The 24,372-nt window shown below is 38.1% G+C and overlaps 2 protein-coding genes across 5 annotated transcripts in view; one reads left to right on the top strand and one right to left on the bottom strand.

The window, feature by feature from the left end:
* The first annotated feature begins 2,449 nt into the window (after window positions 1-2,449).
* On the top strand, window positions 2,450-23,057 carry LOC144639148 (vesicular glutamate transporter 2-like). Of its 3 annotated transcripts, XR_013568068.1 has the most exons (12): window positions 2,450-2,661; window positions 6,073-6,322; window positions 7,110-7,143; window positions 7,911-8,110; window positions 10,382-10,469; window positions 12,322-12,417; window positions 15,045-15,178; window positions 18,387-18,536; window positions 19,430-19,562; window positions 20,084-20,322; window positions 21,169-21,777; window positions 22,534-23,057. XR_013568068.1 is itself a non-coding variant. In XM_078498396.1 (11 exons), the coding sequence occupies exons 2-11, from the start codon at window positions 6,074-6,076 to the stop codon at window positions 21,319-21,321; spliced, it is 1,476 nt and encodes a 491-aa protein (XP_078354522.1). In that variant the 5' UTR covers window positions 2,450-2,661; window position 6,073; the 3' UTR covers window positions 21,322-22,074. The 3 variants fall into 3 exon arrangements, 2 of the variants coding, with proteins under 2 accessions (XP_078354522.1, XP_078354536.1); XM_078498396.1 differs by lacking the exon at window positions 22,534-23,057 and having other exon boundaries at window positions 21,169-22,074; XM_078498410.1 differs by lacking the exons at window positions 2,450-2,661; window positions 22,534-23,057 and adding an exon at window positions 5,723-5,773 and having other exon boundaries at window positions 21,169-22,074.
* Window positions 22,967-24,372, bottom strand: part of LOC144638842 (delta-1-pyrroline-5-carboxylate synthase-like) — a 28,162-nt gene continuing 26,756 nt past the window's right edge. For both annotated transcript variants that reach the window (XM_078498141.1, XM_078498133.1), the window contains one exon: window positions 22,967-24,333. In XM_078498141.1, the coding sequence (XP_078354267.1) occupies window positions 24,089-24,333 (245 nt within the window). In that variant the 3' untranslated portion in view covers window positions 22,967-24,088. The remainder of the gene's footprint in view (window positions 24,334-24,372) is intronic.

Consider the following 24,372-nt stretch of genomic DNA (forward strand, 5'->3'; position numbering starts at 1 on the left):
GAGCCTCCCCGTACAAAACTTTTTCGAGTACCCCCACCCCCCCGGGGCGTTCGGTCAGTTCAGTCGGGGAAAAAAAGTGCCAGTTGGGTCAGTTGGGAGCAGCACGAGAAATGAGAAGGCAAGTGGAAAAAAAGGGAGATGTTTAACTGTTTAACCTTTAGGGCGAGAGAGCGAAAGAACGCTTTCTACCCCACACTCCTCTCCATATTTTTCGCTCGCCATTTTTCGCGCTGGGTGCTCCCCCACTAATGCATGGTTCAATTTGACCTGTTACCATCCCCCCCTGGGCAACCCGCGGGACAAGTCCTGCCCTTCGGGAGGCGGTTTTGTCCCGGGGGTAAGGGGGCAGGGAAAATCGAAAATAACTTTTCGTTCTTCTGGTGAAGTGCTTTACTTTTAAATTGACATGTTGGCGGTGGAGCGCGTGGAGAAAACTGCTTCTTGCATGAAAAATCTCCAAAATTTGTAGCCGACTAGTTGGAGAAGAATAATGTCTCAGAATTAAAAATCTGTATTGAAAGGTGCATTTATAATAAATTGTTATTTGTATCAGCAACACAGGTAACGATATGTATTTTGAGGTGTGATTTTTTAGTGTTAACCATCTTTATGAATATGCGCTGTACTACGGTACAACAGCTAGACCTCAGTTCAGTGTTTTTATGAGCCAGCCAAGCTATCAAAAACAGTACTTCAAACTGCTGCTGTCAATTTTGTTTCGGGCCCACCGTGCGTATGTGCCGATATTTAGAATTAGACAGTGACTGGTTCAAAGTTTTTTGTTTAGAGGAAATGCGGGTTGGAGTTTTTTCTTCGGTTTCTTGCGTTTAAGTTCTTACAGAAGCATACTGTCGCTCCTGAAAGCCGTAGGATGCCTAAAATATGGCTATTGTATGGAAAATACTACTAATATAATGACGGAGTTTTCAAGAATATTTCGTGTGATATTTAGTTAGTTTTATGAATGACTATCAAAGGTCTCAAAGCGATGGTTAGGTGATATTTTCGTTGGACTGTGTGTTTAATACAACGGCACCACTACAAAATAAGTTTTACTGGATTGTTCTGCCAAACCTGGTGCGTTATTCCACGCACTTCCTATATTTGCTGCAGAAAAAAATGCAACCCTCTTCCTCCCACTCGACGATATGCATAAAAGAGAGCAAGCTTTAACTTGATCATAATATTGCGTATTAGTAATCCCGGGACTACAATACTAAACTATTAGGAGGATAGAAGCATTGAATCATGTTAACCAATCAAAACGCAGGAATTGCAATATACCATTGCTATTCGGCTGAGAATAGTTTTACACGAAAGAAAGACTAAATTGATCTGGACAGAAGCATATCACCATATGGTGATCGCAAAATTCGAGTCACGTTTTTATCGATGTTGCTCTCGGCGTCGTCGTCCCTATCAATAGCATTAAAAAGTAGCGTGAATTTCAGCCGCCAACTCTGGTGAATTAGTTCCGAAAGCTAGTGAAAACTAAGGTAATTGTTGCTCATCGCGGAGTAAGGGGGAGGGGGAGGGGGGCGGCAAATTTGAGGGAAGGGCTAAATTTTTTGGTCTCCAACTTTGGGATGTTGAATGATTTTTAACGCACGTTCAGACTATTGTACAGTTCTAGTTAACCCGTTCATCTGCAAACGCGCATTTGGCCGCTATTTGGAGGTGCGGTCATTGAACCATTTAAGCACGCCAGCAGATTTTTGTGATAAGCAGCTGATAGAACTAGGAATGACCTTTCTACAGGACTGTTCATTTTGAACATCAATTGCATTCTGACAGAGCTAATCAAAGAAAACACGATCCGTTTTTGGTGCAAAATCGGTGCTTTAACAGGCCAATACACCTGTAATTGATCAATGTCCCCTTTTCAGGGTTTTTCAATGATTACGTCAAAACTCTTTCGGTCAGAAGAAACCCGAAAAAACGGAAGGAAAAGGAGCATGCGCCGCAAGAAAAAAAATTGGAACGGTTCAGCAAAAAAAAAAAACAGTCCAAATTTTGGCTTATGCGCATGCACCAAAGTGAAATATTGTACATTTTTACATGGAATCTTTATCAAAATGTTGCTGCAGCGTGAAAAGTGCTTTTCTAGCAAAGTTTAGGTAAATTCAAGATCATAGCACCAAAAATTCACTCTAACGGTTAAAAAAACGCGTTTTGGGGGGAAAATTTGCACATGAAAGGGTTAGTTGAAAAGGTCAATTTCCTTCCACACATGCTTTTTCCTACATAAATCTGATTTATGGACCAAAAGCAATCTGAAACGAGCATAATTTTGCTTTGGAAGCGATATTGGATATTTTTGCTTAAACAAAGCGACGTTCTGGCCGCCGTTGCTGTTGTGGTCAAAACACTGTTTATAAACGCGCTGAGAATCGTAATAGAGTTCAACCTGTTCCCACCTGCTGGTATCTGAGATAGTTGTATACATGAACAAATCCTTACAGCCAACGTTCCTGCGGAGAAACTGAATTGTATCAGATCTGCCTACTAATTGCCTTAAAACAGTGGTAGTTAAATTGGTTTAATTTCTAAACGTTTGGAGCATTTTTCTGGTATTCTGGGCAGAACACATCTGTCTGCCACCTGTTGGAAAGATCAACTTCAAAATTACCATTATTCTAATCTGAAAGTAGACATTTTAAGGTGAGTGTGGTTTGTTTAATCGTTTCGAGACCAGACTTTTAGTGCTGTATTATGAAGCGTTATTTTAGCTGTGATTCATCATATTAGCTTTAAAAGAGACATAATCATAACTGTCTGTTTAAATTAAACAAGTTCCAGTAAGTTTTACTACAAACTGAATCAATGTTTGAACTATTACCGAGATTTTGACTAAAAAAATTAGGAATTAAAATTCTTGGCCTGCGGAACCTAAAAGGTTACATCCATAATTTTTATGTCACATTGCATTTAAAGATATCAGAAACTGATCATTTTTCGGCAGGCCAGGAATTTATTTTGCGGCTCGCCGCCGGCCATAGGGTTGCAAATGACCCAAATCTGTGTAAAATGGATCTCATGATAATACAGTTTCGCTTAACATCTACTAAATGTTTACAGACTCACTTAAAGCTACGGACAATACAATATTGTGGCTTAAAATAGGTCGTAAGTTTTAAAGAAAGCAAACTCATACTTTACAGATAAAATATATAACTCTGTAACGCGTATGTAACTCTTAGAACCTCATATTTATCCGAAGGTCCTGGGTTCAACCCTCCATCTTGCTTCTAGCAGCCTTACTTACCCTCTGTTGTTCCCAGTTCCTCGGTTACGCTACAGAAATAGTTACCGAATAGTTTGATGGTCGCTTTTTGCTCGAGTAACTGTCACTGTAACTGTCAACTTACAGTTTCTATTTTTAGTTTGTATTTCGCTGACATGTATATGTATCAAACACTCCTGCAATAAGATGAGATAGTTATAGCTAACTTGGTGCTACGCGCGTCGTTGGCTATCTACCATCTCATATCCAACACGCCCTCGTGCAATAATTGTTAAATATACACCCTAAATGTCGTTGTTATATTTGGAAATTACAACGAACAGAATGCCTCAACGAGCTTGAACTATACAGGTTATTTTACTTGACAGAAATTGTACAAGCACACACTCTGTTTTTAAATATTTCCAGCGAAAATCTCCATAATAATGCACTGTTTAAGACTGATACTAGTGAAAGTGTCACAGGATGTTTTGCAGGTCTAATTGCAATCAAAGGCTCTTCGAGCAACCTCATGGTAATTCGATGAAGTGGCGTCCTTCGCTTTGTTTTTCAAATAAGCGTTCAAGAATGTAACGGTCTCACTTCATTTGCCTTTAAATGCTTTTTTTTTTTCATGTGAGTTGCGTCAATGGGTCACTGATGCTTTGTGCTCTCCGGCTTCGAAGCGCAAATTCTATTTTTCACCACCAAAATAAATTGTAACCTTTGAATATGGTTTTTACTGTCTTAGATGCGATAAATTGTGTGTTCAATTACTTTTCTGTCAGCACATATATAATATACACACCGGGCAGCGACTAGCCTCCCACGCAGTCGTTCTTAGGGGTGATCGCGTTACACTCCTCCCCGCGATTGCGTTACACGGTGTGGAACACAATCGCCCCTAAGAACGACTGCGTGGGAGGTTAGGCAGCGACAAGCGTTGTTATTTTTTGAACAGCCGATGAAATTTGAGATCTGCTCGCCTCAAAAAGATGAAAAACGGATGACGTGACACGAGGTGACGTAGCGCGAAACAGAAACGTGCTACGCATTTGTGTTTTTCCAGTGAGCTGAAACGTTTATTAAATCACGTCACATGCAATAATAATTTTCTATAACAGTTTAAGCGTAACTATATGTAGTCCATAGGTGCTATCAGTAATGTCACAATCTCACTTAATTTGCCTTCGAGTGTTTTCTTGCGTGAATGGGTCATTGATAGCTTTTTTTCTTCAAATAAGCGTTCAATAATGTAACACAATATCACTTTATTTCCCTGTGAATGTTTTATTTTTCCATGGGAATTGCATCATTGATGGTTCGTGCTCTCAGGCTTCGTAGCGCGAATTCTATTTCATCACAAAAATATTTAAGTGTAACCTTTGATCCTTTTAAGCATTAAGTAAATTTTTTTTAAATATGTTTACTTTTCTGCCAGCACGTATAGCGTTATTTTAAGCAGCGAATAAAATTTGAGAGAAAGATGCGCGTTTTTGCACGACTCAAAAAGATGAAGAACGGATGACGTGACACAAAGATGATGTGACGCGAAACAAAAACGTGCATGAATGTTGTGTTTACTAAAACGCGTCTTTGAATGTTTTCTTACGTGAATGGGTCATTGTTAGCCTATGCTCTGAGGCTTCGTTGAGCGAATTCTATTCTCTTTTATCACCAGAGGATAAGTGGAAGTGGTCCTCTTTCGATTTGTTTTGTGAAATTCAGTTTACTGCCCTGAAAGAGAGAGACCCTGGAACGAGGTTGAAGAATAATTTGTTTCTGATTGACATGTGCTGAATGCGTTTAAAAGACCTTTCCATCAGCACGTTTCTCGTTTAATGATAAATTAATTGCGGTTTGATATCAGAATCGAGTGAGTGAGTGAGTGAGTGTTCGAGTGAGAAAATGCGGCCCATAACATAACCTCATTACCATTCGGTAAAAATGAATAGTTAAATTAAATCTTGATTTAGTGGCTTTTAAGGTTTAGGTAATTAGTACCGAACCTTCTAGAAAATCTAAAATATACCAAAAGTAACTATAAATAAAGATAATGTTAATTGATTAAGAAGGCAAGCTTTAGCTCACGTTTTTTATAGCCACTGAACTGAGGCGCGGCCAGCGCCCATTTCTGTACACCAATTGAAAGTGTTTTCTTGTATTTAAGTTCTTGTCTTGTGATTTTTATGTCTTAAAAACTAAGTTTAGGAATATTCGTGATTGTGAACGTGAGTTCAGTTTACTGATAATGGAACTTTTATATTTTGAACTGTCAACCGTGGGACATCATGTCTCAATCTTGTCATATACTCCGTGAGAACTACTTTTGCTAATACCACCAAAACCCCTTCGGCAACCGAAATGACGTTAGAATGTATCTTAATGAATGTGTGATCCATTAGTAACTAATTATATAAGGAAAGATAATTTTAAAGATATGCATGTTAATAAGAAGCTAAACATATATAAGCAACGCTGTAAAACTAATAATTTAGAGAAGAAGGAAGAAAGTAACTTGTGAGTCAAGAAGCTTGGAAAAAATAAATTGTAAGTTAAGACTAGAAGAAAGCAATGATGGAAATAACAAGAAAAAAGATGTAAAATCAAAGTAGACTGTTGGTCGCTTGCTGTTCGACAGCTGGAATACCTCAGCTCTGAGCTAATCCCCGTCAGCCAAATTCCCCACAGAAAGAACGCTTCACACTATCGAAACTCCAAGAAACCTCCTTTTAACAAAAGCATACCTTTTTTAAGACCCTAAAAACAAGCAGCCTTGTAAGAAGGTCTCCCGCTCTTGCACGCATAGAAGAGGTTTCTGAATGTTAATGTATATATTAATATTCCAGAATGAACCAGCAGCCTGATGATGACAAAAAAAAGGTTTCTTCAATATCAGATGATCAATACTCGACAACAGGAAAGGAAAGCAAACAAGAGACCAGTGCACTCGTGAGCTTCCCTAAACGATACGTACTGTTACTGATGATTTTTATCGGCTTTGTGAATATCTACGCTATGCGAGTCAACCTTAACGTGGCTCTGGTGGCAATGGTCAACAATCAAACAATCATGAGACGAGGAGTAAAGATGACTAAGGTACATACACTCCTTTATTATCTTATTGTTGAAGTCGGATTATACGCGTCGGTCATATGCCTTGTGATAATAAGATGGCACACAATTTATATGCTATAAACATGCATACCTGGTATATGACAACAAAGAGGACTGAGAAGAATTTGCTCTTTTCGAATCACATATAAAGACAGCTCAGTGTAGCTTTTAAAGCCTGAATTTTAATTCTTAATGAATGATGAGGGTCCGAAAGGGAGTATAAAATCCCATTTCCCAGTCTATTGTTTTTCGATTTTCCAAATCCCAGTCCCAGTTCTATTGTTTATTTGTTTGTGATTCCCAGTCCCAGCCCTGACCCAAATCCGATTTTCTTAGTGCCCAGTTCCCGTTTCAGCCCTTCAGGCCCCTTATTGATAAATGTAGTGATCAAATCTCCAAGCAGTCCCTGGATTCCCTAGTTCGTCAAAAGAGGGACTGCTCGTAGTCTACAATTCTTGTTATACGAAATTATTTCATCATTTTATGGTAATGCTCTTTTTCTAAGCATATAGTTCGATACATAGTCCTGGCTCCCTGTGTTGTTATACAGTAATACTTCATAACTAGTTGTCATTTACGTTTCTGCGTTCATTTCAAAATAAAAAGAAATACACATTGTATTTTTTAATTACGTAATGCTGGCTATTACGGTGTAATCTACAAGTGGCAACTCAACACACAACTAAAACAGTCCAAGGTCACTATTGCGATTTTAGAACATGTATCTTATGGTTGCTTAAATATTAAAACATATTATACATTTTTACAGCAAGCTGAATTTGACTGGAACTCTAAACTTCAAGGTAGGATTTACGACCTTTCCCTAAAATCTTTTATTTCCATAGTTTAAACAACAGGAGTTCCTTTTTAGCATTTGCTTTGTGGGGCAAAATATAACAAAACATTAAAAGTTCATTGTTAAAATACTTGACGTGGTAAAATAAAAACTAATTTCTGCCTCAGAACATTGTACAAACTACGGCCTATTGATTTCGGTCCGCAAATTCAGTAATGCCGGTATCAAAATGCGACTTCTGAGACTAAACTCTCGCAGGGAAACTATACCCATTTCCAAAAAAACTGGAATTCGCAACACCGTTTTCCCAAAAATTTATCAGTATTTTACAAACGGCAATACGTTCACTCCAGCCGAGATCGCTTTGTTGTACAGTAATGTGTAACTGTAAAGAATATAAACCTTTCGGTGACGCAGCGCCTCCGCCACAATTTTTAAACTTGTCCAGTTTGTTGCTAGTCAGTAGCAGGAATTATGATGGGTATACATGAATGATATAAAAAATTACAGCCGTCCTTTAAGCCATTGGAAGATGATGTACTTAACGCAGCTACTAACAATTCGAATTACAGATATGCCATGTTGTTAATACATATAAGATGTCTTTCCTCGTTTTACTTAATCTATTTTTCTTTTAACTTTCATCCAATTTCATGAAATTCACCTTTAACCTCACCCCTTAAATCAACCCTCTTAACAAGGACACGACTTTCTGTGACCCCTTAGGTATCTTTATTTATCCGGGTTTCACTGTGGTTGTTTTTTTGTTTTAAGGTCTCGTTCTCGGCTCGTTTTTTTACGGTTACTGGGTTTTACAGATCCCAGGAGCCTGGCTAGCACTTAAAATCGGTGGCACGCGTGTGTTTGGTTATGGAGTTCTTTTGACGTCTTTATTAGCTATTCTTACTCCGATAGCGGCCAGATATCACGTGATGGCCTTGATTGGTGTTCGAATTTTCCAAGGTTTGTTTTTGGTAAGTTAACATATTGAAGTGGCAAAAATGAGCAGTGCAGTTGTGTTCGTAATTTACCTAATTGTAAACAAGACTGCAAAAACAGGGTTGAAATGAAGGGCGACCCGTGACATCTGTTACTGAGTGAGTGGGTGAGTAACAGTAACAGTATATCTAATTGCGCCTTACACTTCAAAGGGAGGTATTGGTCTAATTACAATAAAGGTTATATAGCAACTATGGTAACGAGTTACCTAAAAACAAACAATGAAATTACAATGCAAACTTATACGTAACCTGAAATCATGCCCTCCCTGGGAAAATCAAAGATCTCTTCGAGATATCGACTTTTTTGCATGAAGTTAGTATGAGTAGAAGGTTTATCCTGGGCATTGTTGTTCGAACATATCATGGAAGAATTCAAACGTCTTTCAGTTCAAGCTTTTTTTTTATTTTCGCGGAGGAAATGCTGTATTTGTCAGTTGCGACGGCTGGGTGCTTTGCGACTCATATACTTTGGCTTGGTTAAAAATGGTAAACTTTGACGTTTGCCTTTAATCGAAATAGTTGTTTTATTTCGAGTTAGAAAGATTTCCACTCGGCTTAATGCAGGGTTCCCGATAAAGGTTTCGCACGACAGAGTTACCTTTTGTCTCGTCACGCGATCTTAACCCCACATTGAAAAGTAAATTTTCGTTTGGATATTGCCAAAAGCCGCTTCTCCTCGCGTTATTCTTTACCTTACGGCTACACATGCCATTTCTAACGGCTATATTTCCAGTAAAACAGTTGCTGCATTTTTTTCTAATGGCGATGCATTAACATCTAACAATTTTCAGCTTTTACTGCTTCACCGGAAGTAATTTCACAACAGGCTACAAAACCACTTGTAAATATCACTTCACACCTGCATTAAATGATGTTGCAATTCTGAATAATCAATTGTCACGAAATCAGTTCCCTTTGGTTAACTATTTGCAACGTTTTAGTGAATAAAACTACTGGAGCGATCTGTGGTCATAGCTTAAAAAAAGGATACTCTAAATTTTCGATCGCCTTCTGCGGTCTTCTTCAGAGAATGATGGATTTTGCAAGGTTCGCAGAATTCTAATAAGTTGCATTATCGAAATTCTTGAAACAGGTGTAAGCAGCAAGAACAAAAGACTGTTTCTGGAGTCTTTACATTCTTTCCTCGACAAAAACACTATAAACGAAAGAGCGCCCTTCCCAAGGGTTTAGCATCGCTAGTTGCTCCCCAGCGGCGTCAACGCAACTTATTAGAATTCTGCGAACCTTGCAAAATCCATTATTCTCTGAAGAAGACCGCAGAAGGCGATCGAAAATTTAGAGTATCCTTTTTATATTTTTAGATCTGTTTAAACCATTTTTATATTTTAAACGTTTTAGTGTGTGAAAGACTTGTACCAGTACAAATTTGCGTTGTTAATCGTTTTAGGTTAAATTAATATTAGCGCCTACAGACTTGTACCAGTACAAATCGTTCTAAACTTCGTTGCCTTCGATCGCCGAACCCCTCACATTCTTAATTGGTTATGTTTCGTAAGATTTGGGCTACTCACGTTTTTAATTGTTATAAAACGTTTGTAAATTTGACAAGTCACGTTTTTTTCTACAAGAACGGAAGTGTTGAAGCACAACTATAGAGTGACACTTTACAAGTCACGCGCTTTGATCACCCACAGCGGAAAGTATTCCCTTGAGAAATTAAAGTTTTAGTGTGTGAAAGACTTGTACCAGATTTGGGCTACTCACGTTTTTAATTGTTATATAACGTTTGTAAATTTGACAAGTCACGTTTTTTCTATAAAAACAGAAGTGTTGAAGCACAACTATAGAGTGACACTTTACAAGTCATGCGCTTTGATCACCCACAGAGGAAAGTATTCCCTTGAGAAATCAAAACAGTCCCTTGAGAGTTAACAAGAATGTGGTTCGAGATTACCCAACTTAACCGCTATTCTCCTTCCTTTTGCTTGTAAACAAGCAAAAAAGTCGAAAAAACGCCTGATCGCAGGTTAACTTATACGATAACAATTGAACTATTAATGTAACTAGAAGAGAATCAGTTTGCACTCACAGGCTACCACGTAGCAGCTAGTTTGCAGGTAAGTCACAAAGTTAAAAACAAATTATTTACAAGTGCACAAAATAGCAAGAAATGTTTTTAATATATATTAGGTACAAAGAAACATCAACAAGCATAACAAGACGAAATTGAAAATTGTTTAAATACGAAAATTAAAAGTGATTGTTTGTTTTGTTGTTTTATAGGGTGTTACATTTCCTTGCAATCATGCCATTTGGAGCAAGTGGGCTCCGCCATTAGAGCGGAGCAGTTTAATTACCATATCCATAGCAGGTCATCAAACTTCCCTTCATACTTACATTTCTATTAAGTAGGAAAGTCGCTTGCATTTGATATTTTTGTCTGCGACATGATGTTATTATAAAAGAAAAATTGTGTAGATTCATCAGAATGTGAAATGTTGATACATTAGAACCCCGGTAAAACCCGAACTTGGATAACTCGAACACCCCCGCTAAGTCGAACTTACTTTTTCCATTTCCCTTGGATTTGACCCCACTTTTTAGTCATTTTTATTCGGTTAACTTGAACTCGGATAACTCGAAAACCCCGCAAACTAGAACTAAGGGTCTGATTACATGGCAAATTTCAGCCCGGTTTGCCGGGCTGAAATTTCAGTCCGGCTTCCAGAACAAATCTTCTCAAAAAAAACATTTGCGATTACGTGAGGATAGTTTCATCCCGGGCCGAATTACAGCCCGGGCTGAAATTTTCAGCCCAGTTTTTGAAACCGGACTGGATATCTCATCCCGGGCAAACGGGCTGAAAAACCTCATGTAATCGCGTTTTCAATTTCAGCCCGGGCTGAAAGTGAGCTTACGGATGCGCATTGGTGGTTTCAACGAAAGAAAATGGCGGCCACGATAATTATTCAGTTTTTAAAGTGTTCAACCCGGGCTGAAATTCGCCATGTAATCAGGCCCTTAATGGGGTTCTACTGTATTTGTTCACTAATTGAAAATGCGCACGCTTTAAAGGCCCGGCCAAACGCACGCAACATTTCAACGCAACATACCGTAGAATTCCGGTTATAAGCCCTGGGCTTATACAACTTCGTAAGGGTTTTTGGGTGGGCATATAAGCGGAGGGGCTTATATTCGGGAGGGCTTATAAGCGGAAGGAAAAAACGTTTCGAAACGAGCCTCGGGAGTGTTGATCGAAATACATTTTAAAGTTAAAAACGCACAAAAAAGCAACATTTAGCCCTGTTCAGTACTGTCATCCGGAAGAGGGGGGCTTATATCCGGGGGGGCTTATAACCGGATGTATTTTTTTGTTTCCAGGTTGATGGGCCTATAACCGGGGGGGCTTATAAGCGGGGGGGGCTTATAACCGGAATTTTACGGTATCCCAACATTGTTGCGCACAGCATGTTGTACTCGTTTGGCTACGTTCGTGCAACATTGTTGCGCTGGAGAATGCGCATTAGTTCGATTTGCGCAATCTTACATACTGCAACATATCGCAACAGGGTGGCCAAACGCTTGCAACATGTTGCGTTGAAATGTTGCATCCGTTTGGCCGGGCCTTACCACGCAACGGGCATTACCACGCACGGGCATTACCACGCAACATCTTAACGCAACATATCCCAACATTTTTGGGTCCCGTTGCGAGATGTTCTGAAGCAGCTGGCCAAACGCACGCAACATTTCAACGCAGATGCAACATTGTTGTGCACAACATGTTGCACGCGTTTGGCCATCCTATTGCAGCATGTTGGAAGGCGAAAACCGAACTAGTGCGCATGCTCCGGTGCAACAATGTTGCGCAAATGTGGCCAAACAAGTACAACATCATACAACATCCAAAATGTTGCAAGATGGGTTAAGAGAAAAGTTTGACCTTTTTCAAACTTGATCCAACATCATCCAACGTGTTGCAACAGAGTGGCAACAATGTGCGCAACAATGTTGGGATATGTTGCGTTGAAATGTTTCGTGTGTATATACAGCCGAATAGGACAAGTCTCCACAATTCAGTTCAATAATATTTTTTCTGATGATACATAAACAATACTCCTTCTAAATTTGTAATAACATCAAATCAAAAAGGCAAAACTAAAAAGAAAAGTTTTTTAATACAACATCTAACATTAGCAACACCTCTTTTTCTTTGTTTGTAGGTTGTCCATTTGGAAATATAGTCGCCATTCCATTAACAGGAGTTTTATCTAAATATGGTTTTGATGGGGGATGGCCCTCAGTGTTTTACTGTATAGGTAAAGATTTCTAACATACTGTGCTATAATCATCTGGGGGAGGGGTGCTGAAAAACGAGCTTCATTTTGGAAATATAAGGTAATACCTCTTTCAAAGAAATAAACCAAGGTTTTTCTTTCCTCATACAGTCCCCCCCCCCCCCCCCACTCCATTGTAACTCTAGAGCCATTTGTGAAACACGAAGAACTGTTACTGTACGTTCAAATGTTTGACAGTACTCCCTGGAACAAACAGTGCATCATATTAATATTCAACGAAACAATCCTTAACTGAATGACTTGATTGAGAATATGAATTACTGTCTGAATCACTTGGTTACGATTCCGTGTCCGAACATCATAGAAACTATTTAGTGCGTCACTTTCATGAACTCTGGTGACGGCGGATGTGTGAAGGATCACGTAATGAAGAACACGTACTTTATTTTTACTTATTCCATGCTCCTCGAGAGAGACCTTCAAGTGTTTAGCCGTCCAAGGAATTGTCAAGGAATTCTCTTAGGTGTCTCTCTTTCACTAGCCCTTTTTCGCGCCTTTATGCAGCCTCTCACCCCCCCCCCCCTCCTGCTTAGTGAAGTGAATTGTTTTACTTTAAGCCCCTTTATTCTTCCCATCGGTTTTATTTGATGCCCCCTCCCCTTTGGGATTTTTTTAGACAGTCCCCTTCTGATAAATTATTACACAGTTCCTAAATGTAATAAATAGTTAAACGTCCTCCCTGGCGTCTCCATCCGTTTGAATGTCAAGAAAAATTACTGTTTTCTATATTAAGGCATTCTATTTTAAGAAAGAGACAGTAAAACGAACCGTTAAAGAAGTAACAGAGAATACATTGTTAGCGGCTGCTAATTTTAGCGATTTTAGCGAGTTGTGCAAAAATCGCTTAATTTAGTGCTCGCTAAATTTTGTCTCGGTCAAATTTAATACTCGTTAAATTTAAATATCCCCCTTCCCACCCCAAAAGGGAAACAAAATTAAGCATAGTCGATTTGAAAATAAAATTTAATCAAAGGCTCTTCGAGCAACCTCATGGTAATTTGGTAATTCGATGATTCGAAGTGCCGACCTTCGCATTTTTTTCTAAATAAGTGTTCAATAAAGTAATTCAATCTCATTTTATTTGCGTTTGAATGTTTTATTTTTCCACATGAGTTGCGTCATTGATGGTTCGTGCTCTCAGGTTTCGTAGCGCTATTCAGTTTTCACCACAAAAATATTTACCGGTTAGTGTATTACCTTTGATCCTTTTTAGCGTTAAGTAAATTTGTTTTGTGAATATCTATACTTTTCTGTCAGCACGTATAGCGTTATTTTTGAGCAGCGGATAAAATTCGAGAGAAAGATACGCCTGAGCACTTCGTGTTTCTGCTCGACTCAAAAAGATGAAAAACAGATGACGTGACACGAGGTGACGTCACGCGAAACAGAAACGTGCTGTGGATTCAAGCTGTGGATGTGGTGTTAACTACAACACGTCACATGGCGAGCGTAATAATTTTTTAACCGTAACTACGTATAACTCACAGCTGCTATCAGCAATGTCACAATTTCACTTAATTTGCCTTTCAATGTTTTCTTGCGTGAATGGGTCATTGATAGTTTTTTTTCTTCAAATAAGCGTTCAATAATGTGCCTTTGAATGTTTTATTTTTCCATGGGAATTGTGTCATTGATGGTTCGTGCTCTCAGGCTTCGTAGCGCGAATTCTATTTCATCACAAAAGTGTAACCTTTGATCCATTTAGCATTAGGTAAATTTGTTTTGTGGATATGTTTACTTTTCTGTCAGCACGTATAGCGTTATTTTGAGCAGCGAATAAAACTTGAGAAAGATGCGCGTTTCTGCACGACTCAAAAAGATGAAAACCGGATGACGTGACACGAAGATAATGTGACGCGAAACAAAATCGTGCAGCATGAATGTTGTGTTTACAATAAAGACGCGGTAACTGCATGTAGCTTATAGCTGCTATCAGTTATGTCACAATCTCACTACATTTGCGTTTGAATGTTTTCTTAGGTGAATGGGTCATTGATAGAGTATGCTCTACGGCTTCGTAGAGCGAATTCTATTCTCTTTTATCACCAGAGGATGTGTAATTGATCCTCTTTCGATTTGTTTTGTAAAAATTCAACCTTGTTCCCTGAAAGAGAGAGACCCTGGGAATGAGGTTATAGGATAATTTGTTTTTGATTGACATGTGCTGAATGGCGTTTTAAACAACCTTTCTGTCAGCACGTTAATGCATGAATTAATTGCGTTTTAATATCAGAATGGAGTGACGGAAACACGTCACTTCAAGTTCGCGAATCATCACTACACCTCATTACCATTCGGTAAAAATAGATGACGGTAACTTTGTTCTTTCCGGTAACGCAAAATACTCGTTCAATTTCAAGTGAGTTTATTCTTTTACTGAACATTTATTTCCATCTTAGCTATATGTTCATTAAAAACTGGTTTACCCTTATCACTAACATTTTAAATTTTTCAAAAAATTGCTAAATTAAATAGTTGCTAAATCTTGCTTTGAAAAAACGCTAAAGTAGTAGTCGCTAAAAATAGTAACCTTAAGGTATTAAGGATCGTTAATTTCAGTTAATGTACTACCTCTGTGATTGTTTCAGGATTGTCAGGTATAGTCTGGTATTGCGCTTGGGAGATGATTGTCCATGATTCACCCTCAGTTCATCCTACTATATCAACAGTAGAGAAGGATTTTATTGAGACAAGTATCAGAGGATCCGGTGATAAATCTGAAGTAAGGATCACGTTCGTGGGTAATTATATAATGTATTCATCGCCACTTCAACTTGAAATGTGTCATTTTCAAAGCTTAGTTGCTCGATTAAATTTTGAGGTTTTAATGCCAATCGTTCCACTTTTCGACGGAATGAACCAATGGACATCTCATCATTTCGCACGTTTTGCCACTGATGACGTCACATGTCTATTTTTCCAACGGTAACCGTGTGCAGCGCCCCTGACAAGAACTTGAAAACCCATTCTCAATCCCAGAGTTCTTCTCCTTTGCGCATGATTGACGGCATGACTGCGTCTTGCACAGTCACTGAAAGCGAAGGTCTGGGGTCGAAAATGGACAAAACCAAATGACGAAACCTTTCCCGTCTCACACCGGCAACTGGTAATGACAGCACATAAAATCAACCCTGATGATGACATACACGTCGAAAACGTTTGGTTCTTTTTAATTGTTTATGCTCTTTTTTAGCCTTGTTGATATATCATTTTACTTTTGAGCGAATATTATGTCAAAATCAAATGAGTATAAACATCGTTACACATATTACTTAGCTACAGACTTAATGTCAAATGTAGCCTGCAGAACAGGCGGATTATTTTTCGGGGCGATTTTGCGAGTCGCGCGAAGCGCGAGGGAAAAATAATTATTTTTCCCTCGCGCTTCGCTTCGCGCGACTCCCAAAATCACCCCGAAAAATAATCCGCCTGTTCTGCAGGCTATGTCAAATGCGCCGCTCGATGACGTTAAAAGACGTAACCATTTGTATCACTGTTTAATGCAATGCAAATAAACGCCAATGGTTACCGCACCAAAATGTAACAAGGTCTAACAAAACTGAAGAGCTTGGCCCACCGTGAAAATTCATTACAACGCTAAATCTAATAATGCTTAGTATTAAGATCGTCCCGAAGATTACCTGAATCCTTTCAATGTTTACTCAAATCGACTGAGATCTAACGAAGTTTTTCCAAAGATTACGAGGAAGAGATCGCGAAGATCGCCAAAGTATTAAGAGAATTGCTAAAGCTCAGCCGGCTGATGAATTCGAATAAAACAGCAGCGGAGAGAAAGGAAGAAAATAAGAGTGTGGAAGAGAAAAAGAGACTGACATTCCTTTCAATTTTTAAATTACCAACTTTCTGAAGAAGAAAAAAGCGTTGCGAGTGAATTGCAGTGAAAGAAAATAGGTCACCAAGGGTGACATGAGTCTAATGCCGCATGGCATAGTGATACAGATTGCGCGGTTTTCGTAAGCCGGTTAAAATTGGTTAGAGGTTTGTGTTCGGGAGTTTAATTTAAAATGCTTATAGCAAGCTAGGGGCATCGTGGATGATTATGGATGAAAACGAAACAGTCATAAATGTTATATGCTTCACAAAATTTAAAGTATGAACAGGAGTTGATGTTACTTCTTCCGTATTGTCCGTAAAAGCAGAAACGATTAAACATTTGGACAAGATTGCGTGACGATTTACAAAAAACATGTTCATTACAACAAGGGTTGAAGAACTTCACATCGTTTTCTTTCAGATTTTTCACCATTTTGATGATGACTCTTGAAACAGATTTTGCAATAAAAGCACTTGAAATAGTGACTGTTACTCCATTGTACTGTAAGCACTTAGTGACAGATTTTCCTAAAAACGGGTGTAAATGCTCACGTCAATATAATGATGACCTTTTGAACGCTGGAAACTAGGCAATTATTATCGAGCTACCATACACAGGAGCGAAGACTGTTTATCATGATGTACAAATTTCGCGAATCATCACTTCCATATCAATGTAACCATTTTATGATTTTTCTAGCTGTAAGAAGAACTTAAGATCTCTGAGAGTCGTAAAAGCATGAAATTCGATTTCAGTGTATGGCAAAGGCCGGGACAGTGTAATACTGCAAAGCGGCCAAACAAACGCATTTTGATTTAGTCGCGTAACTTGATTTACATTTATCCATGTACATCTTTTATTTTTGAAGGTTTTTGTTTGCACTGTAAAGAAAAAATTGGTCAAAATTCGAATGACTTAAATACAAAAACCGAGGTAAAGTTTTCTATTTTTTAAAACAAAATAAATATTTGGTCGCATTGTGTAAATAAACGCGAGTCGCCGTCGAAATATTTTTTCTCAAAGACGTCTTGCTTTTTAAGCAAGACGAAAACACAAGTGCTTAACTGAACTGAAAACGAAGATTTATTTTCACAAAAAGCTTACAAATGTCTTAACTGGAAAATTATTTCGTCCTGTTCAAGTGTTGAATAATCGTGACTTGAGAAAGAACTTTTAATTATGCGTGGGAACACGTGTCGCTGATTGGCTGTTTTTAATTGAAACTAATCGTGCGTGTCCGTACGGAGTCCGTTCTTGCAGCTGATCATTGTTTTCTACATTACAGCGAACGATTATCGATCCCGAACCATTCCCTTGGGATTGCTAACAGCTTTTTTCATATAACAAAGAGTCTAATGCGCATGCGCAAAGCGCACGCAAGCATTAGACTCAAAAAATGGCATGAACCACGTTTACCGTTGCACAAGTTTTTACATTTAGCGTTTATTTTTGTTACTTTACGGTGGGGGTAAACTATTACATTAGGCGTCAATTATTATTCAATTATTATTAATAAGGTTGGTATTACATTAAGCGTTTGTCAGGGAAGGACTTCCAAGATTTAAAAGCAAGATCACGAAAAGAATGTTGTCTATACGAATTGTAGACGGCTTGGGAAGAATTAAAATGTTAATGTGACGGGGCTTACAACAAACATTTCTTTAGTCAGACGAACACGGATAATGGCTTCACAATAACCTTTCCCTATGTTTTCGCCGTGTGGTTTGGTCGAGTAATTCTCTTACATTGTCACAGCGACTTGAAATACTTTTTTAATTTACAAATTTTTGTCTGTTTGTTTCACTTACAATTACACTTACAAATCGTACTTACACAATAAAACAATGAACGGAGTCACAATTTGTACGTCACAAAAACAGACTAGAGGGACAAAAGACATGCTCAAGTACCGTATCAAGTAACACATGACATTGATTTTATATGTTTACAAAGTCTATCATTCTTGTGTGCGTATTTATCTAAAGTAGTGAGTCGGAGATTAATTTGCTATCAACATTTATGAACTCTCAAGAGCCATTGCCTGAGTTAAGAGAAAATAGATAACCTTTCGAACCACGATACTTTTCTTTTGCAGTTTGAGCACCTTCCCTGGTCAGACATTTTGACGTCACCAGCAGTGTGGGCCATCGTATTCGGCCACTTTGGTGCGTGCTGGGGATATTACACGTTATTTACCGGCATGCCCACGTATTTTAAAGATGTCCTGGACTTTGACATTGAACAGGTAGGTTTTGATATTTACATATGGATATCAATCTAAGGCTAACATAGATCTTTACGCAAAACAATTGGAAAAAGTTAGAGAACTAATAATTTTTGTTTTGTGAAAAGAAAAGCTCTCCTTTTCAGTCGTTTTTGGGATACCACCTAAATAACTGGCATAAAATGATTTTCCACTACTCCAATTGCTTAGCGTTAGATAATCTAGATGTAAATTAGTTTCCAGGTAAACCACGAAATAATAAAAATGAAAATTATTCCATTCTTCCTCACCTGGGATACTAGCAAATTCCAAGTAATTGATTTATTTGGAAAAGTACCAGCGAAGACAAACCTCTGGCTCCGGATTCAAAGGATGGATAGCGCTATCCACCGGATAAATCGCTACCCAGTGGATAGCATAGTTTTTCGTATTAGTTATTTCTAGTCCACGTGTAGATAGTTTGGTGGAATAGCATATTTTACCTATGTTGTGTGAATTGATAGCGTGTTTCAATTAAGCTTATGTATCTGTATTGAAGAAATTTGGAATAATACTCCTTAGAGCGAAGGCAACAAAAAACTATAAATTTTTCGAATTGTTTTCAATTTTGACATAATTCTATCTGCATACGGGCAAAAAGTTCTTATCCGGATTTGTTCACCGTCATATTAAATACAACGTCAAAAACAAAGCAAAATTGAAAATGAGAAATTGCGACCAAATTGAGCAGAAATTGCATTACTGGAGCACTTCATCGAGCTAATCCTAAAGATGTCTTTAGTAAAGTCACAAACGTTTGGTTTTTCCTATAAGTAAATAGTTTTTTTACTAAAGCCAACACAGAATGGCATGTTTATGTTATCCATGAAAGACTATCTGTTTCGCAATTCAGTTAATGTTATTTTTATTTTCAGACTGGATTCTTGGCAGCATGTCCGTATTTGTTAAAAGCCATTTTAGGCCCCTTGGGAGGGGTAACAGCTGATATGCTCATAAGATACAAAGTTTGTAGAATTGGCACAGTAAGAAAGAGTTTCTATGCAGCAGGTAGGCTGAAAATAATACCTTTACCATCATGTGTCCAGAAACAATATTGAACATACTCAGTCAATGCTATGCTAGCTAGCCGTTTACCGAACTAATTAACGAAAAAATATGGTAAACGTTTCCTTCTCTCTTGGCGTCTAAAGGTCCGGGATTATGGAACATTTCCAGAGTTTATTGCCTCGCCTCTTATAATACGTTGCAAAGCTATTTGCCGTATTAACGTCATCCTCTGTTGATTACTCAAGTACTCCCTTCGTAGCAGCCCGTAGCAGCAGCCCATTCAAGAATCCATTTCGATTTCAATTTACGTTCTAGTACTTCAAGTGAATCAGTGTTGTTTAGTGTATAAGCTGGTTGGATTAACAACCTCTCGTACCCATGCTGACCATATCAGCAAAACATTTTACCCCGCGCCCTTCCCCATCAAAAATAAAATAATCATCTCTTAAATAACCTAACACTGTGTTGCAAAATGAAAATTAGAGAAATAAATAACATTATGATTAAAACTCTTTTCGTAGGTTGTCTAATAGCTGGAGTGTTTATCGTAGCAACAGGCTATACTCAACAAAGAAGAACAAGTGTGATATTCCTTGTGTTAGGCGTTGGTTTTTCGGGTCTGAATGCTATTGGTTACGCAGTTAATCACTTGGATATTGCTCCACCGTTTGCTGGTATTCTAATGGGACTAACTAATACGTTTGCATCAACCCCTGGATTTATAAGTCCACAAATAACTGGATTTGTTACATCAAATAAAGTACGAGAACTTTCGTTTTGGATAATTAATTTAACTAGACATGCATGCCAAAAATTTGCTTCAAAACAAACGTGAACTATGGTTCACTATACATGACTGAATGCTTGAAAAAAAGTAATTATAACGTCACTGCAAAGCAACATTGAAATGTAGCTTAAAGAGGGCACTTGATCAGCTCCCTTGCTTTTTGCTGTAGTTTATGAGTCAGGGTGCAATCAATATTTTACGACCTAATCTTGTTGCTTACCTATAAAGCTATCAACGGCTATGCTCCCTCATCCATTGTAGATCTTCTTGATCAATACGTGCCATCACGCTGTTTACACTCGGCCTCACAAAGTTTGCTATAATTCCCAAGATCGGCCACCTCTACATACGGAGATCGGGCCTTTTCTATTGCTGCACTTCCATCGACTGTAAAGAATGCGCCTTCAGTCTCCGAGTTTAAAACTCTTCTAAAGACATATCTTTTTAGGTCGAAAGATTTTTAACAAGTACGCCATTTTTTTCTTTTTTTTTTTATCAATTGTAATTAGGTTATCCTAAAGCGCATTTTTAAGAGATTGTAATTTTTATCGGGTTTTATCTTTTACTATTTTTTATTTCAATTGTAAACGCACTGAGACCTGTAAAGTGCGTGCTATGTATTATTATTGTCATTATTATTACTATTATTATTATAATTATTATTATTATGACTTCATGTGAAGATGATCAGATATGATGAACGTTATTCAAAATAGACGTTTGATATTGTTAAAGTGTGACCTGTAACTGAATTACATGACTGATTTCATTGCCATAATAGGCTCTCAGGCTTTAATGATGCCGTATTTTCTTATTTAGAAACAAGAAGAATGGAGGATAGTATTTTGGATCACACTGATAGTCTACGTTATCGCCGTGTTTTTCTACACTTGGCTTTGTTCTGGTGAGCGGCAGCCATGGTCAAAACCAAAAAGACAAGAAGTGACGGACGAAGTGGTAAAAGGCACCTAGCACCCACCTGTAATGCAGGTCTAACAAACATTCAAATATAACCAACAAGAACCTGTACTTTTGTGGTATGACGAACAACCTTTCTTCTCACAATCGCACAATCTATGGTACATTTACTCATTCCAAAGGAGACGACGCACATTTCTCGCCAACATCTTAGGTATCATATCATAAACGTCATGGCGTTGTTACAAAGGGAGATATATACAGAGTACAAATATTCGGAACAATAAGTAGTACATTTCCTTTCAAGAATCGTCGGTGACGACTTTTGGCAAAAACCATTCTTTTGTTGGATTTGCGAAGGTCAAAGAAACATTTATTTTATCGAAGTCATTTTTAAATGACTTTAACTTCTTGAAACAAGTTAAACAAAAAGAAATCATAATTGTGTCGGTGTTTCAAAATGTGTTTCTGTGATCTTAAATAACTTACATTTTAACGACTTTTTTCTCCGTTTTCTACTTAACAATTAGACTACGAGCCCGAGTTTTCTATGAGCAAATAGTCAACGAGGCGCAGCCGAGTTGACTATCGCTCATAGAAAACGAGGGCGAGTAGTCTAATTGTTTTAGTAGAAACTCTAAAGGATTGCAGTCCAAAACCTACAATATTGTGCACTTTGAAGACAAAAATCAAGAAAATTTACCGCTTAAAGAGCTGCGCGCGCGCGACTGTTTTCTATCGGCGATTATAGTTCACCACTAAATTTTCTCCGATTCCGATTGGTTTAAATTGAACACGTGACGCGATAGTGCCCGTCCGCCGGAGGGCACTACAGCCCATAGTGCCCTCCCGTGAAAAAATGCCCGGACGATAGTGCCCGCCCGTGACTGTTTTTTGTAAACAAGCCGCCTGCAGACAAAAAAACCCAACCAAATTCACTGCATTTAGTGGGTTTCTCGTCTGTTTTTTCGTTTTTAATTTTGCTTTCATTATTTTTATCCTCAAAAGTAAAAATATTTACGATGCTTGTTTTTGTATGTGCGCGCGGAAGAATTAGTTGAAAAAATCGGAATACGTCGATAGTTCCCCGGTTATTCTTAAAACTAGCATATTGCCCTCGAAGCCGCTCTCGGGCTAATATTTTTTTAGAACATCTCCGCGGGCAACTTCAGCCGATAGTTCCTCGACAGAAACACTCTATTGTTAAAATAGAAAACAGTAGGAGAACCAATCAGATTCGCGGATTTCCAATAGAACACAGCTGAGTTTCTACTAATTCGGTTTAGTTTCGATTGAGAAGATATCTAAAATACACGAAACGGTGTTTCATCACATTTCCAAACACCTCATATGTTGTTAAAACTACTTTTGGAAAAGTGATGAAACACTCTTTCGTGCTTGAATATTGCATGAGGCATTTGTTGTATTTTGGATACAATTTCAAACATAGAGGATTCATTTGTGAAGATAATAAATATTCGTAAAAAGCATGAAATTGTATTCTGTGTTTTGAAAATAAATTACTATATTTGGAGAAGAAGCCACATCAGCAGGACCTTTTTTCATCGATAAATTCATAAACAACATGGAGAAACCTTGTAAAGCTTTAATACACTGAATTTGAAAATCAATTCCTCTAAAACTTATCAGGGATATTGAGAGACGATGGGGTATTTACCGGTAACAAGTTTCTGTTCGATTTGCTGCAATATTTGTTTATTTATTTAGTGTCCACAATATAGCATAGCAGTGCTAAATACATTGACACTTCAATAAAGTGAGTCATTTGTCATGGTTGTTGTTTTACTACCAGCCCGCTGTGTAATGACAGAAGTAATTTCAGTCCACGATTTCAAGACTTACTACAAGTTATTGGCTAGTTTGGTTTCTTTAGGAGTAAAAATGTAAAAGCTAGACTTAAACTTTCAACCTTCTTTTTGAAAGGCTGTTTTGAAATTCCCTTCTGAATGACACAATAGGCATGGACCGTAAAACCAAGAACAATGTATTATTACTAATACACGAAAACAGACTTTTAAATCGTTTACTACATGAGTTCAAATATATATACCTCGTGAATATTTCTTTTATCGACGGCTTTCTCCGTCACAGTTGGTGCATACTCTTTAAATAAATACATAGATAATGAGAGCAATGGTCCTGAGGGACCTTATTGTATCTTTACACGACAAACAACAAACACCTTTTTCTTGACATGGCTGACTGTATTTTCATATTTCTATGCCTGCCACACAGTCTACGATGGCAACAGCAAGAATTGTCTAAATGTCACTGCAATGGTCTCTAGATTCTTCAGCTGCCAACGTCATTCAAACAGTATGTAAGGGCTGTGGGGACATCGTACGTGAACCATGATGGTTTACTTTTTAGTTTTATCTGGACTTCAATACTGTCTTTTCATATTTGGTTATAAGATTGTTCTACGACAGAGGCAAGCCGAATGATGCTAGAAATCAATAAAAGCGATAAGTTAAAGAAAAAAATATATAAATTTGTTAAGGCATTCTCTTCCGTCGTCGTCTCCGCCACGGTTATTTCATTAACAACTATAACAACTTGCTCTCTTTGAAGGCACGTTATGTTACATAGTAATTCTACTGGACAATTAAACGGCTGCAGTAATAGCCTACAATACAGCCTAATGGCCTTCATTAATTGTCAGTTTTTTACATAATGTGGGTTCACATAATGTTTAAAATTCTTTAAAGATTTTGTCTTCCCTCGTTTGTGCTTTTTTTTTTCTTATGTGAGCCACGGGCACTTGGAAAAACAATCCAAACAAATGTTTGGCGTAATTAATTTATTTCTGTATCACTTCACCGTCTCCAGTGTCCAGAATTGTTTCTTCATCTTTGGAAATAGGAACCTCCTTAGGACCCTCCTCAAGTGGTAGTGCTTCATGGACATACTGGAGTGAGCTGCCATCAGCAAAGTCTGCCACAGTGTGTCCTTGACCAGTAAGCACCCATCTTGTAGTCAGTAATCCCTCTACTCCCACTGGGCCACGAGCGTGAATGCGACCCGTGCTGATACCAACTTCTGCGCCTGCAATCAATTCATGAGTCCTTTAAGTACCTTTCCAAT

The sequence above is a fragment of the Oculina patagonica genome, chromosome 2 (genome assembly GCF_052425735.1).
Source record: "Oculina patagonica isolate OP01 chromosome 2, crgOcupat, whole genome shotgun sequence".
Classification (NCBI taxonomy): Eukaryota; Metazoa; Cnidaria; class Anthozoa; order Scleractinia; family Oculinidae; genus Oculina; species Oculina patagonica.

What these genes read in the sequence shown, in the direction of transcription:
- LOC144639148 (XM_078498396.1), top strand. Translation starts at nt 6,074, where the DNA reads ATGAACCAGCAGCCTGATGATGACAAAAAAAAGGTTTCTTCAATATCA. An exon ending in CTCAGTGTTTTACTGTATAG is followed by an intron (nt 12,418 to 15,044) that starts GTAAAGATTTCT and finishes TGATTGTTTCAG; the next exon opens with GATTGTCAGGTATAGTCTGG. An exon ending in TGGACTTTGACATTGAACAG is followed by an intron (nt 18,537 to 19,429) that starts GTAGGTTTTGAT and finishes TTTTATTTTCAG; the next exon opens with ACTGGATTCTTGGCAGCATG.